The 16,049-nt window shown below is 38.9% G+C and overlaps 1 protein-coding gene across 1 annotated transcript in view; it reads left to right on the top strand.

Annotated features, from left to right (window-relative positions):
* Positions 1-14,358, top strand: part of SIM1 (SIM bHLH transcription factor 1) — a 54,260-nt gene extending 39,902 nt beyond the window's left edge. The window contains exons 10-11 of the mRNA XM_075087347.1: positions 3,819-4,224; positions 7,365-14,358. Coding sequence (XP_074943448.1) covers positions 3,819-4,224; positions 7,365-8,095 — 1,137 coding nt within the window. The 3' untranslated portion in view covers positions 8,096-14,358. The remainder of the gene's footprint in view (positions 1-3,818; positions 4,225-7,364) is intronic.
* Positions 14,359-16,049: the final 1,691 nt, after the last annotated feature.

Here is a 16,049-nt window from a genome sequence, read left to right as displayed (position 1 = left end):
GTTCTTAGTACAATGCAGCCTGCATCTGTGATGTTTTTTCTCATGGTTAGACACAAATCAAGAGGAAAGCTGCTAATGCTGATGTAGTGAAAGTTTTTCACGGAAAAGAGGACTCTGAGAGGCTTTCGCTATATATTTAATGTTTATAAGGATAAAAACCTGAGTAAGCTGCCAGAAAATTAGGTATCTATAACATCTATTGTTCGAACATCTGGCATGGTGTATGGAGCAGGCTGATGTTGCTGCATATGACAGGATGAGTGCTCAGGCCAGTGAGGCACCTGTAGGAAAAGGGAAAAGAAAATCACCTGAGAAATATTAAATTGTCTAATGGACTAGAACATTTCCAGGAGCTCTTGTAAAGTAAGCTTTTCTTAGGAAAATATAAATTCCATATCTATTTCCTTGCCCTTTCAGCCTGCCTGAAGTTTTTCTTGGAGTGAAAATAGCATCACCGATGCCCTATAACCCCTTTCTATGTCAGTGCTAATCCTGCTGGTGTGCTCTCACTGTGGTGGCCCACAGGATTAGCACTCTGGAAGACATTTGTAGTATCCGGAGGTGGCAATTCAGTTTCCAGGAACCAGCTGGAGGACCATTTAATTTATTTTTTGTTGTTGTTTATGCCAGAAGACAATTCAGAAATCACCTGAAGCGGTTTCAGATGTTTCCTGTCTGAAGTTCTTTATCATGTTCAACCTCTGTCACTTGTTAAACTTTTTTAAAAAAACCCAAAATAAAAACTTCTGCCTGATAGGAGTCAGAAGGCAAAAAGTAGCAGAAAGGAAAAAAAAGTTATGGTGAGGCAGGACTGGGACTAAAAAAAAAATATTTTAACTAATTTTAATTGGCCATAATTTTCATTAAATGATTGTATTTTCTATGGTCTTTCATCACTTGACATATGGGAGCCTAATTCTGACTTGAGAGATAGTGTTTCCACTCCCAGTTCAATAAAACAGTATCTTTGATCATCCTTTCATTTCTCCCCCCGTCAACATGCCACACATGCCCGTATTTGGAGTCTCCACCTGTCAACATCAGATTCCCAGAAGAGGCAGTAGTACGACTGCAGCGGTACAGGCAGCTTGATGGTGCCAAATAGAGACATGATTATCTTTAAAGCGAATTAGACATATTTTCAGCCTATGTCTGCTTATGTGGTACCTTAAGAATAAATGGTTAAACCTTGGTAGACAATGTGGACCACAAGCAATTCACTGTGTTAATTTAATTCTGTCCGTGGCCTAGCAGCTGCTACGAGTCAGATCTCAAACAATCATCATTTACATCAAGTACAAAGAATATGCATGAAGAATTGTTGGTCTTGACTACATGGTTATATGACATTACGTGGTGCATTTCTGATATATTGAACATGTACCCTTTGAAATGGCTTCCCTTTCTTTAAGAAAACTGCATGAAGGCCTGTGCAATTGGATCTTTTGTGGTTAGGTACAACATAAAAAAAAATTGAGCAAGTTTTCAGTGGAGGGGAGTGAGGGGAGAAATCCCCTCAAGAGAAGATATGCTGGATACTGAGGTGTCCTAAGAAACAGACAACAAATAGAAGAATATCTATTAGCGGTAAATGAAATTAATAATTTTCAGTTTGAAAGAATTTCTGGCATTTATTATAATCATAAATTGTCCAAAAAAAGAAATTTCATTATAATATTATTAAAAATTATTTTTCCATGTCCTCCTCATGAAAGAAATGCATACTATAAGTTTTGTTTTTAATAAGAAAATAAATTAACTTTTAACTTTTGTATACTTACATTTATGCTCATATTATCTTATATTTCAGCTTAACTTTTAAAAATAAAAGTCTAGTTTATAAAAGTAAAATTCAAAAAGAGTGCTAAAAATAATTCTAAAATTAAGAACAGGTACAAAAGTAGTTTTCATTCTGTGAGTTTCCATTTTAACTAACATTTAATAGTCAAAATATTGTTAATAATTTCTGTTCTTTCATTGGAAACTTAATTTTCTGTATATATTTTTGTCAAAAAGCTTACAATACTTCAGCTGATACTCATGAAGGTATCTTTGTGACTGAGCATTTTGAAGGCATTGGATCTGAAAGAATAATAGAAGATTTAGACATTCCAGTTGGTCACATAACACTGTGAAGGCTGAATAAAGTTCCTAGTTAACATATGCTGAGTTACTGGTGTTTAAAAGAACTCTTTTGTGGCTTTCTAGCTATCTTACTTCCATGCAAATTCAGATTTATCCTTTCATCTCTAAAACCTTGCAAAGAATATGTGGTACTAACTTGCTGACCTCCTCCATATCTACTGGTAGGCTTTTTGCCTACGGGTATTCTTCTGACAACGAATAACAAAATATAATTGAGCTCCTCAAAGCCATGACCCTTTCTGTCTTTCCTTTAAATAACCTACCATGTTAACAAACAGTATCCACCAATTTAAACTAGAATACTGAAAAAACACCCAATTAATTGCCAAAACCACTACTGATGTTGCACAGATGGTTTAAGTTTCTGTAAGTCAAACATCTGGCCAGTCCTTTCGATTGGTAAGTGCATAAAACCTTGATCCTGGCTGATAATGAGGAGTTTCATAGCAACTCAATCTAATGAAAAGGAAGGTAAGCTTATGTTTTCAGGAGAGGTGCCTAACGGCTATTAAAAGAAAAGGCAGTGTGGGCATCTGGGAGGTGAGTGACGGAACGGAAGAATTCCAAGGTTTCAGGCTGTAATACACTGATTTGTGGCACGAGTGCGCAGTACCGAAGAGGTGAGCATGTACAGCTTTGGTCTCATCCCAGTCCGTAATCATGGGTGAAATTGATTTAGACATGTTCCATGAAGTTCAACAGTTCCAATAAATAAAAAGATTTAAAAATGGGATAGCTAAATCCTAGGAGGTATTTTTTTCTTTCCCAAAAGGTATCTAAGAGTTTGAAACATTCATTATGAGTATCTAGAAATCTGTGACACTTGACCCCTACTTTTCTCTAAACAAATGCCCATGCTCCTGTTCTATATGCTTTTCCAACTGCCTGCTAGCTACTTCTGTGTGGGGAGGGCCATGCTTAAGTAAGGGTGTCAAATGCCCACACTGCCTGCTTTGGCTAGAGGTTGCCTCTCCTGACAAATAGGTTCTGGATTTGCCTTGTTGCCACATTGCAGCAGAGCTGTGATTTTTAGCTTCCTACCAATCTACCAACTCTTTGGAGCTTTACTATGTAGTAGACTTGGTAGTCCAAGAATCTACAGAAGGCTTTCTTTTCCCTACTAACAGGGGGAAAGAAGTTCCAAGATACCACTCCAGGTAAGAAAAAATCCAACAGAAAAACATATGAGGAAAAGAGAGGGAACGCTTAGAAAAAAGGACTTGCAAACACATTCAGTTTCAATTTGACATGCGAAAATGCTCCAGGAGCTGTGTTATTTCAGTCCCTTCTGAAAACGTTTTGCTGAAGAGCACTGGGACACCATTGCTGAGCATAAGTGCTAGCCTTCAAAGCAATAAGAAAAACCTGGACATATTAAAAAAATATTGAATTGCAACATTGATATTGCTGAGCCTAATATTACACATCATAAAGGAGATGGCTATTAAGGGTCGACATGGGCTGTTTTAGACTTTCATGAGGTCTGTCCTGTCATCTGTGAGCTCATTACAGAGTGTTGTACAGGAAAGGACGAGGAGTCCGATCAGAAGGTGCAGACGTGTGGGCACGCTCACAAAAATCACCGTCACATACATACTCTGTCTTTTCAGTGCAGTTACTTGCAGATTTCACCCATGCATAGTAATTTCCCCGTTGCTTTTCCTGTTTTGCAGTATTCTGGATTTCACACTGAGAGATCCGAGTCTGACCACGAGAGCCAGTGGGGCGGGAGCCCCTTGACAGATACAGCTTCTCCCCAGCTACTGGAGCCTGCAGACAGACCCAGCTCCCAGCACCATGAAGTCTCCTGTGCCTACAGACAGTACTCAGACCGCAGTGCTCTCTGCTACGGTTTTGCACTCGACCACTCCAGGCTGACTGACGACAGACATTTCCATACTCAGGCCTGTGAAGGAGGCAGATGTGAAGCTGGACGGTATTTCCTTGGCACGCCACAGCCGGGGAGGGAGAGCTGGTGGGGTTCTCGTTCAGCATTGCCCCTGACTAAGTCGTCCCCTGAGAGCAGAGAAGCGTATGAAAACAGTATGCCCCACATAACATCAGTGCACAGGATTCATGGTAAGAGATAACAAGGATTTGCAGAAGTGGCACCATCTCAGATAAAGCAACATGACATAAACATGCAGCTGTTTATGTGAGAGACTCTTGATGTATACCCCTGTCTCAGAGATCGCATCTATGGAGAGGAGGAATACTTAAAATTCAAGTTGAGTTTGACAGTCTGGCTTATATGCAGCAAAATATAGTTTTGTTGTATATTTTTTAGTCTGTGAAATTACCGTGGAAATATTTGACTGGTGAGATTTTAAGGGTGAGCTTAAAAATATAAACAAAATTATACACTTGATAGAAATGTGCTATTTATTTGACTTAAGATTAAACTACTTTGGATGGAATATATTTAGCAAAAAAATAGAGCTAAATCCAAGCTAGATATTAAAAAAATCTTTAAAGTTTTTGGAGAAATTTTTCTCCGAATGACTTTTTTCTCTGCACTGGTTATTACTAGATTCTGTAAAATTTGCTGTTTATTTTTATTTAAAATTGGCAATTCAAATTAACATTTGGTTTTGCTTTCAGACATTTATCCTCAGCTATAATTTTTAGCCAATTTAAGTCTCTTCATCCTTTCAGCACCAAGCCTGAAGCCGTTCTTGGTGTCTGGCAGGTTGCAGACTCAGTGCATTAGCATATCTTCAGAGGCTGAAGGTAATAAAAAAATCACAGTGGAAGGTTGATCTTGGCTTTGGAAAGATCCAAAGGTCCTTAGGTTTAAAGGGTAGGCTGAGAGTTGAAAGACTGCAGCTGACCCAGAAGTCAGAGTTGAAAGTTGCGACAAGAGACACAGCATAAAGAAAGAAAGGTTTTCTACTAAAATAATATGTCAAAACATAGGTTGTATCTAAAGAACTCATAAAAGCTATTTACATTAGTACCATTCCACTGACTGGCAGAATGAGGCTTTGGAAATCAAAAAGAACTGTACTATTTTACTCCAATATGAGGAAAATTAGGTTGAGATTAGAGAAATGATTAAATAACAAGTTCTAGGAAACACAATCAAAAGAAAAATAAGGAAAGAAAAGGAGACCAAAATTTTGCTGATGAGGACTGTTCTCCACCTCTCCTGTGAGAACACACCTCCTTCCTTGTGTCTGTTCTGTACTTCTGTCATACTTGTGCTTCTCTAGCTTTTTCTTCTCCAAGAAAGAGAACTGAGCCAAGTATGATGATTTTTCTGGCAAATTTTATGCATGATAATTCTTGCTGAGCATATAAAGATAGTAATGTAGAAATGTTATATAGAAGTACAAATACAAAAGTGTTAAATATTTATTCCATACTTTTATCAAGGATAATCGATACAAATGGATAATATAATTTGGTTTTAGTTTGTTCCTTGGTTTTGCCGTAATTCCAGGTGCTGCGGTTATTTTCTTTATTGTATCAAATCTTACGTGTTTCAGTAGGCCTTCAAATCTGCACGTAGCTTTGGGGGTAAAACCTGCCATGTTGGTCTTAGTTGAGGAGAGGAATATCTCAAATTCCTGTGCCATTTTCATTTAGATTTAGGCAGTTTTGAACCTTGGCCTTTCACAAATGGAACTCTTTTTGACAATGCTATGTGAACATTGCTCTCAGAGCAGTTTCTTTGGGCAGAAAATATTTTCTTCCTTTTTTTGTTCTTTTAATGTATCTTCTGGTAGTTCTGGCTTGGAGTCACCTTACAATAATAACAATTAGCTGACCAGTATGGCAGGCTCTGGGTATTGTGTATGAGTCACACTCAGGAAGTCTGGGACACTGCAGATATGGTCTGTGCAGTGAGACAAACCGAGCACGTGGTTTAGAGCCACAGCCAACCAGCTGCCTAGAGTGTCATGGTGTGGCTGATGTACCATGTGCTCTGGTGGTTGGAGCTCCCTTCCACCTCCAGGCCCTTGCATTTTGGGTCCAGAGCTCAAGAGGATGTGAAGGACAAATTCATGAGGTTCTCCACCGTGCAGTAATTTCACCTACAAATGGTGGGATATGTTTATTATAAAAGCCCATTACTGATTTTTGTCATGAACTCTGCAACACAGCAGTAGTGGTCTGCCACCGAAACAGATCTGTATGTTTTGACCCAACACAGAGCAGGAGGAACTACTTGTGCTAGTTTGAAAACAGGTTTTCTTTGAGGAGTCCTGTCAACCAATCCAATGGGCCTCATCCCCAAAGAGGACTTTGTATGTGCTGAGGCAAAGGAATTGTTAATTTGTGCGAGTTCAACCCATGCCCTCCTGCAGGCACGTATCCCAGCAAATCTGTTATCAAGCCCTTTATTATAGGGAGGCCTTAGTTGACTGTTCAGGTTTGGGGGTCAATCACTTTTTCCCTAGTGAGGATTGACAGGTCTGATTCTGTCCTTTCAGCTACATGCAAGCTGAACACCTTCTCTGATATGTCTATGGGCCTTATTTTTTAAAGAGAGGTAAGAATATAGTTATATTTTCCCATTCTAAAAGTTTTATACAGCAAATATTTATTCATTGGGATATGACATCATATTTTTACAGTAATCCAGTCTAACAGCTATGGGTTCTTATGCTTCTAAAGAAGAACTGCTTCATTACTTGTGTTTATTTATTGTTGTGTAACCTGTGTAAAGTCACTATGGGGCCACAAACTATTCCACAATGCTGCCTCTATGTTTTAGCTCCTGGAAAGGCCTAAGAAGACATGCTGGAATGATGTACATTTATAATTCCTTGAGATTTTTGTTTTCAGCACAGTCCCAATTCACCAGGGACCTGAACATCAGCGTTGAGGGTGCTTTGGCATGCCCTAGGGTACCCTGACTGGCCTCTAGCTGCTCCAGAAGGCACAGAGTTCCTGTAGAGTCGGTGCCATACCTGCTAGGCCTGTGCTTGGTTACTCTAGGGTGTCTCAGATGGCACTGGATGTCTGTGTTGAGTTGCTTAGATCTCCTCTTTGTATATTTTCAGCTGTGTAACTTGTTCCATGTGCAGACACTGGAAACTAGAGGCTGTCACTGAAAAGCGAGTGGTCTACCATGGTAATTTTTGGTGACTTTGTTACAAGTCAGTTGCCTCTGTCTTGATTTTCTGTCTGTAAAATAAGGTTCAGAGTACTTGCTCTTCAAGACTGCTTGTCTCCTTCAACCTCAATGCTTGTCCCCTTTCTCTCTTTCCTAGGGAGAGGACACTGGGATGAGGACAGTGTCGTTAGCTCACCTGATCCTGGCTCTGCCAGTGAATCAGGTGACCGATACCGTACTGAGCAATATCAGAGCAGTCCGCATGAGCCCAGCAAAATTGAAACTCTAATCAGAGCCACCCAGCAAATGATTAAAGAGGAAGAAAACAGACTACAGCTGCGGAAAACAACCCCTGATCCACTGGTTTCCATTAATGGCACAGGGAAGAAGCACGCTATCTGTTTTGCAAACTACCCTCAGCAGCAGTTGGCAGGGGATGTCTGTTGCGTCCCGACGGTTGCCAACACTCCTCCCTGTGAACACATCCAGCAACAAGATGGAAAGATTATGAGCCCACATGAAAATGACTATGACAACAGCCCCACAACACTGTCTAGGATAAGCAGCCCCAATTCTGACCGAATATCAAAATCTAGTTTGGTACTAGCTAAAGACTATCTGCATTCAGACATGTCCCCTCATCAAACCCCAGGGGACCACCCAGCAGCCTCTCCAAATTATTACAGCTCCCACAGGCAGTACTTCGATAAGCATGCTTACACATTAACTGGATATGCCCTGGAGCATCTATATGACACTGAAACCATTAGAAACTATTCACTAGGCTGTAATGGATCACACTTTGATGTGACTTCTCACTTAAGGATGCAGCAAGATCCAGCACAAGGACACAAGGGAACATCTGTTATAATAACCAATGGAAGCTGACGCTTTTTATCTGAAAACTTTTGTGCTTTAAAAAATAGCCTTTGAGATCTAATTGGAAGATATTATATGTTTTCATGCCCGTGTTGTTACCAGCATTTGATATACCACAGTGCACTAGAAAGAATAACCTAAGGTTTGGGAGGGTAAGTTAGTTAACACACATTACTTTTAAAAAATAGAAATGCACTGGCACACAGGGTTAGAGTGAACGGAGCTAAACTCAAAGTTGGTGCCATGCAAGGTAAGAAGGATGGAAGAGGTCTAGGCAGGGAGTGCTTGGGGCAGGCTAGCAGAGCAATTTATGCACATTGTGTAAGAGGTGGTTGTTTGGAAATGCTGCCAAGGGCAGACCTTCTGAATTGCATGTGCCCACAGGTCCCAGCCAACAAAACGGCTATGCACTCTTTTTACGCGGAAAGTTGGAGCGTGTTCCTTCAAAATACACATCAAAATGTGTACTTCTGGTGATCTCTTTATTCCCTAATGGCCAAGTGTGTTATGCTGCTCCATGGTATAAAGCATCCATGGCTAACCAATACAAAATCAAAAAGGGGAGAAAGAAAAGAGAACTCCTCAAATTGTTATTTCCTTGTGTACTCACATGCATAGTTATTTACATACGCTTGATTTGAAAGGAGTCAAATGAGCACTATCCTAATGATTAGTACAATGAAATATTTACTTCTACTGTATTTAAAAGAAAGAGGGCCTTTCTCAGTGTAGTTTTGAGAAGTACCTAGGGCTTGGTTGTCTTGATGTAGAGATGGGAGATTGTCCTCATATTTTTGAAAGGTTGCACAAGGTGGGTAGAGGAGTGAAATGGAAGAAAATTATCAGGAGAAAGAGGAAGAATAGGCTGAAATTAGGAGCCGTCCAGGATAAACACATTTAACCCTATGGCTATGTATGCCATTCAGTAATAATTATAAAATAAGGAAAAAGCAGTTCTAAGTGGCCAAACAATTAAGAATTAATTTGAAACACAGAAGGAACTCAACAGAATTGTAGAAATTTTGCTGTAAAATACAAAGACAATCTCATAAGTGTAAAAATATGAGGTGAGAACAGACAAAAACTGTATGGTGGTTTGTCCTACTTCTGATAAAGCTTTGGAGTAAATTAAGAAAGCATAGAAAGTTGTAACTACTCTGTCTGACATACAGTAAAGCAATAGGTATGACTTTGAAAAAGACACATGCATTCTTTTCTTGCTTGCAGCAGAAAATTTAATGAATATCAGAACATATTAGGGATATCAAAATCAGTCATGTGTACATAAAAAAATACTGAGGAAAATCAGGGTTCCAAGAAATTAAATTGTATTAAGAATGCTGATCTTATCAGGGCCTGTCATAGAGTTATAGAAGACATCAAAAGAGGCAGAGAAGTATTCTGCAATTTTTAATAATCTCATGAACAAAGAGACACTAATTGATTGGAAAAGAGTAAATAAAAAGCACATGCTAAAAAAAGTAAAATAGGGCATTTGTAGGCATAATCGCTAGACCTGTCCTTCTTTGTATGGCATTTATAAGAATTCTCAAGTTCGACTGCAACGGGAGCAGGACCACCGCTCCCTATTATACCAATGTGGAGGTAAGGGGACTTGAGGTGGTTACTAAAAGATTAGCACTAAGTCTAGCTTCATTTGTAACATTAAGAAGCTTGACATATGGGACTGAGTCATCAATGGAACTAAATATAAACCAGCATGCTACGGGTGGGTTAAAAATACCTATTTTCAAATAAAACTAATCAGAAGCAAAAGCTAAATAATAACATTATAAGCCACGTAAGTAGAGATGTACTTGAAAGCAGAGGAAATTACCTCTCTGAACTTGGAATATTGTGTATAGTCCTGAACACTCCAAGGCAGATTGTGAATCTTGAATTGAGTAGTACCTTACTCCATAAGCAACCTTTGTTGACTGCAGTGTGATCACTCCTGGTGAAATGTACGTTGAACACAAGGAAGAGCAACACAGTCTGGTCTTTATTATCTAAAGCTCATAATAGAAAAGGTGGAGCAGAGCTCAGCAAAAGATAAAGAGACTGAAAGATCTAATAAAAACTTTAAATAAACTAGGTCTGTCATCTTTGTAAAGGGAAAGAGTAAGGGGGAATGTCACTGGTGTGCACCAAGCTCTGCACAGAGGAGAGATAAATAATGGTCTAAAACTATTTGAACTAGCGGCAGAAATGAGAGACAGGGCATTGAATGTTAGCCAAGGCAAAATGAGAACAAAATGATTTGGCAAGAAGTTTATTTGACTAACTGCCAAATGAATAACAAAGGTCATAAAGAGAAGCAGCTAGAGATTTTTGTTTGTTTGTTTGTTTTAAGATAAAACCAAGGCAAATAATTAAGGGGGAGAAAAACATCGACAACTGTTTACTCAGAGGAAGGAATGGACCAAAATGGACTTCTTTCAGCCCAACAATTGTATATATTCCTAAAGCATAGGAATGAGAAAGTATTTTTGATAAATCTAGTTCTGGATACATATTTATTTCGCTTATTCCTATGAATAATATGAATAAACTTGTATTTGGAGTCTCACTGTACAGTATTAAAATACAATTTGCAAAGCGAATTAGAGTAGAGGTACATGGTATCATATAATCCCTACTAGCACATGTAAAAATAAGTCTAAGTGTCAATATTATTTTGTATTACAGAAGAGTTTCCTAAACCATTTGGATGAATGGGATTTTGTCAGCACCCAAGTTTCTTGGGATCACCAAGCACTCTTGTTATCAAGCTTTTAATTAGAAGGCAATAGAGTTCTGCAGACCAGCTGCAGTTCCCTGGCTATGGTCTAGTGGCCACAACTAGTCAGGAAACCACAGTTTGGGCACTGTTACTGTTTATTTGCATTCTGACAGGCACTTTTGAAAAATAGAAGACTGATAAAACCAACAGGCACAATATAAGATGCTTGTACTCTATATGATTCCACCTAGGAAACAAGCCAGTGTGCTATGCAATAAAAATTCCCCATTCTTATTTACTGTGATCCCAAAATAAAACTTCTCAAACTGTAGTTATTTATCCTATTTTCAATAGTTCCAGTCCATCACAATGACAAATGCAGCAAAATGCACTGTAATGAATGGAAAATGCCAATAAGAGGTCTGTACGTGCAGCCATGTTGTGCTACAAGCAAAGGCTGATGCTCACTCCCCTCATGAGATTCCAGCAGCTGGCACTTCTTAGCACTTTGATACAGTCTGCCAGAGATAGATGCCTTTTGTCAGCTAATTTGCCATCTTGCTTCTTTAGATAGCCAGGAATTTCTTCTTAATCGACAGAAAACATTGAATGTTGTAAACATAGACTCTGCATGCTACACGCTACATGAAAGCAAGTTTGCAATCTTTATTATAGCATATAATATCGCTGCAGCTCATATTACATGTACTTTTCAATATGGTATAAAGCATTTTTTTTTCCATTACATATTTATTTAATTCAAATTTTCATTTAGTATCCTTCAAGGATATAATATTTTTTGTTTATTTTGCAAAATTGAAAAATGCAAGGCATTTGTCCAAACACATTTCAAATGTATCACATTAGCTAAAGGTTATAACTTTAAATAAGGTATATAGGTTGCGTTTTGGAAAAGAAACAGTGTAAATTGCTGTGTTGCACCATTTCTCTAACATAATAGTGTTTGCTATTAACACCAAATTAATATTTTGTAGCTACTCCAAATATAGAGTGACCACAGCTCTTTCAGACCATTTCTTATTGGTATCAGCGGATGGTGCATTATGATTTTGGTATATCTCTTTTGTTTAAAGGAAATCCCTCCCCCATACAAAACTGCACCCCAGGAGCACAGAGTTTGTAATTTTTGACAAATCTGCAAAGCAATTCTTAAATTAAAAGAAGAACCTTACTCAGCAATTTGTCCCATTGACTCAAATGGGAATATTTGTGGAGTAAGGTACTACTTAATATGTGTAAGGGCAAAAAAGCTGACTTCTTGTAAAGTGGCAACAGGTTTGGGATTTGTTTGTAATTATTTTTTTTAATCTCAAAATGTGAGTATGGAAACTATGGAAGGTAATACCTGTAATGGCTGTGTTTCTGTAATAGAGGTTATTTATTCATGCTTTGAAAAAAGTGAGTGCATCTCTCTGCACTGAATAGCCCCAGAAGCATTTCTTAAGCTTTAAATGGCTTTTGTTGATGTGTCCACAATATTGCCACAGGTTACACAGTGAAATTCTGCTCTTTTAAACTCTTTTAATCACTCTTATCTGAATCTTATTTTTATCTCTGGACATGCAGCATTTATTCATTAATGTCCCTAAGTATGTTAACCACCATATGTTCATTTATGTGGACATCCTGAGTGAGTTGGAAAAAAATAAAAGGTTGCATAGTATTTCTGGAAAAGTCACAACCACCCCACAAAATCAGACTGGCTGTTCCAAAGGTCAGTTAACCTTTCAGTCAAGGGACAAAGCTGCAGCATACGCATTGGTTTCAGACCTTCTGCATACAAAGCTGTATATAATGGGGATTATAGCACACAGTCCCAGGATTAGACCTAGCTATGTCTATTTTAAGGTGGCTATAGTCAATGTCTGGCAGCAAAGGGGTTCAGGCTCTGGTCTTTCCATGAGTTGCAAGTATACTTAAAACACCTAAGGGTCTAAAGGCAATACAGGCTTTGTTATTAGGAACAATGGTGGATGAACATGCTTCCCTGTAGGTATACTGGATTAGCTCCATACATCTCCACAGTGTGGAGGAGAACCTATTTTATTTTATTTGCAGTTAGTATAGACAGTTAAATATTTTGGCTGTATGCACTGAGAAGCAAAAAAAAAACCCAAAAAAACAAATTAAAAAAAAAACCCACAACCAAAACCCCCCAAACCAACAACAGAAAAAAAACAAACCAAAAAAACCCCACAGTTTTTTTCTGTAACCCTTCTGTCTGGTGTCAGTAAAGCCTGCTAGAGATGTTGCTGAGAGTTTAGCAAAGTATTTTTACTAAGCTGTTATTCTGAAGACTAAAAAATTAAATAGTCTTCTGTTCAGAACGGTGAGAGCACTAATGTGACTCCATTTCACATTTCCTAAGAGCATTTATTAATGAAAAAAAAAAAAGATGTGTGGTTAAACTTCACTGTGGCATTCAGCTTATGTATACATGGGTTCTGTGGATAAATCTGCCCCTAAGTTGCTAGGAATACATCCCTTTCTGAAAAGAGGTAATTTATGACTCCATCTATGAAGCTGTGTTTGTAAGGAAAGATCAAATACATGAAGAAACAAAGCTTTTTGTCTGGTTGTATTTAGTATTTAACTCCCCTCTCACACCAAGTTCTCAAGATTTCGTATTGTTCTAGGATTCCAAAGACAGTTTTAAAAGATTTTTATTTATTGCAATTTGGACTGCATGCATTTTTTTTTCTTTTCAGCTACTTATAAAGTGGGAAGTTTGGAAATGCAAGAACCAGTCTTGCTCACACATTAGAAACCATTGGCACCTTTACACTTCTAAGGAAATAAAGTCTATTAAGAGAAGTACTTTTAAGGCACTGCAACTTTCCCCCAAGGTAAATATTTCAATGCATAAAAAATATACTAATCTAGCAGAAAGAAAGCACTTGAGACATAATGAAGCATTTCATGTTTGCTTTAAACCAATGGGTTGTATTTACGGAGAAAAAGACACAGATTGCCAGCATTTCAAATACCATGCCTTGCAATGTATAGGGTCTAGTGACATTATAGCATAACATCTGTAATTTGAAGTTTTCCTTTGGAATGTAATGTAGGAAACACAATTTAGTTATGTCAACAATATCTTGCAAAGTGTTCCCATTTATAATTATTTATATTGTAAATAGCTTTCTGAAGTAAATTTGAAGTTAATGTGCATAAGATGTATTTATTATGTGAAGATTTTTTTGGTTTAAAATATAGCTACCAATATGTAATTTTTGTCTGTTTTTCTACATTTTTAAACTAAGGATTGTCCTATATAGGATACATTTTCAGGAATTGATTTTAATTAATGAGAATATTTCTCAGAACTGGGAGGGGTCATGGGAAAAGTAATTTATTTTGATTCCGGTGAATTCTAAGTGCTCTCTGAGTCTTGAATGGAGTTTATCAAATATGAAGGGACACTGATAATATACTGCTATCCCACTTAAGAAAGTTGTCTGTATCTGCTCAAATACTGTTCTGTCAGGAAGAGCTGACTCGCAGGGGCTTAATTAAGATTAATTTTCTACTTTGTGAAGAGTCTGCCATGTTTCTTGAAGCCATCCACCACCACCCATGTGCTGCAGCTAAATCAGCTTGCTGACTTGGAGCACGATGCCCATTAGGTACTTAAAATACTATACTTAGACAAAGAGCAGTGTTATGACAAAGGAAGAGGTGAGAAATTATGTGAAACTGCATTCAGACCTGAGACCTGGTTATTACTTGGGCTTATGTGCTTATACAGTTCAGTTGAGCCATAATAATGTGAGCCACTGTGCAGCAGCTTAGCCGCTGCAACCCTTGCCTGCTCTGGCGTCTAGGTCCTTCTGAGCCTGAAGGTTCATGGTCACTGCTCAGACTTTCTAGACCACTTTTGGAGCCATCAAACCCTGTTGTCTCAGATGGTCTCACTGAGGCTCTTCCCTGCAGGTGAACAAATGCAAGACTGACAGTGTTGTAGAGCAGTGGGAGCCTGATGGTGTGGTTGGGTGAGAAAGCAGCTTTCTCAGGACAGAAAGTGGTTGCTCACACATTTTCCATTGACAAGACTCAGAGCAAAACACATTGGCAGTGGGGATGGGGCTGAGATGCACAGGAATCAGTTTTGAGCCTCAGGTAAATTAATTGCATAAAACAGAGATGCAGCTGTGTCACTGACCCTTCGCCTCTGCATGGACATAGGCACTCTGTTCTCCAAGACTCTTGGGATTAGGGAATGCTCTGCAGCATTGAGTTAGATGTTTAAACTGCATTCAGGCTTTTAGCACTTCCTATGGGGTAATTTTGGCTGTTCTCCTCTCCTTGGCCTGATTTTGGCCCTGGTTCTCCATGCAGGCAGGAAATGGTGTCATCTTTTCCCCAAACACTGTTTAGCTGTGCAAAACATGTGCTGGGTTTCTTCCTTTCTTTCTTCTTTTTTATTTTTAATGCATGGGTGAGGGGTTTCAGAAATGTCTGTTATTGACCTACCTCACTGCCTTTGAAGCCCATGCTGAAAAAGAGACACTGAGATCAATAGGCACTCATGGGACCATATTGTCCTCCACAGGACAGCAGTAGTCCTAGTTTCTCCATGCTCAGCTCTGCAACACAACTGAGTATCATCCTCAATGCTGTGTGCTGAAAGTCCTGCAACATCCATGCATGCTCTTCAGCCTCTTTTCTAGTGCATAAATAATACCCATTGCCCACTGGTGTCTACTCACTCTTGGCCTTTACACTCATTGGCAAATTGCTCTGCACTGAGGAAATCTGCTGTCACGGCCATTGTAATAAAAGTGTGCGATACCATCAGAAACTTCCTCTATCCCCATATGGTGGCCATCAGAGGCTTCGGCATCAGCAATTTCATTTGATACAGCTTCGCTGACTGTCAGAAGGTCACAAATAGCCTGCTGCTATGCAGCCTGGTGTGCCTGTGTGAATAAAAAGGGTTATCCACCACAGCTCAAAGCCCAACAGACTACATGGTTTCTTCATAGACATTAACATGAGTTTCACTAGGCATGCACACAACACTCTGGACTATGGTCCAGAGGCCAGATGCAAGGCTATGTACACAGGAAACAGCTAGGCCTCACCAGCATCAAGGCTGCTCATCCCCGCAGACATCTCCCTCTGCCCACAGCCTGTCGTTGGTTTTCTCCCACAGTCCTCTCATTTTCGGTTCTCTCAGGCATTATCCCTTCCATTTCCCTTTCCTCCCTTCTGCCCCAA

The sequence above is a fragment of the Phalacrocorax aristotelis genome, chromosome 3 (genome assembly GCF_949628215.1).
Source record: "Phalacrocorax aristotelis chromosome 3, bGulAri2.1, whole genome shotgun sequence".
NCBI classification, from domain to species: Eukaryota; Metazoa; Chordata; class Aves; order Suliformes; family Phalacrocoracidae; genus Phalacrocorax; species Phalacrocorax aristotelis.
This window is presented reverse-complemented; position numbering and strand designations above follow the sequence as displayed.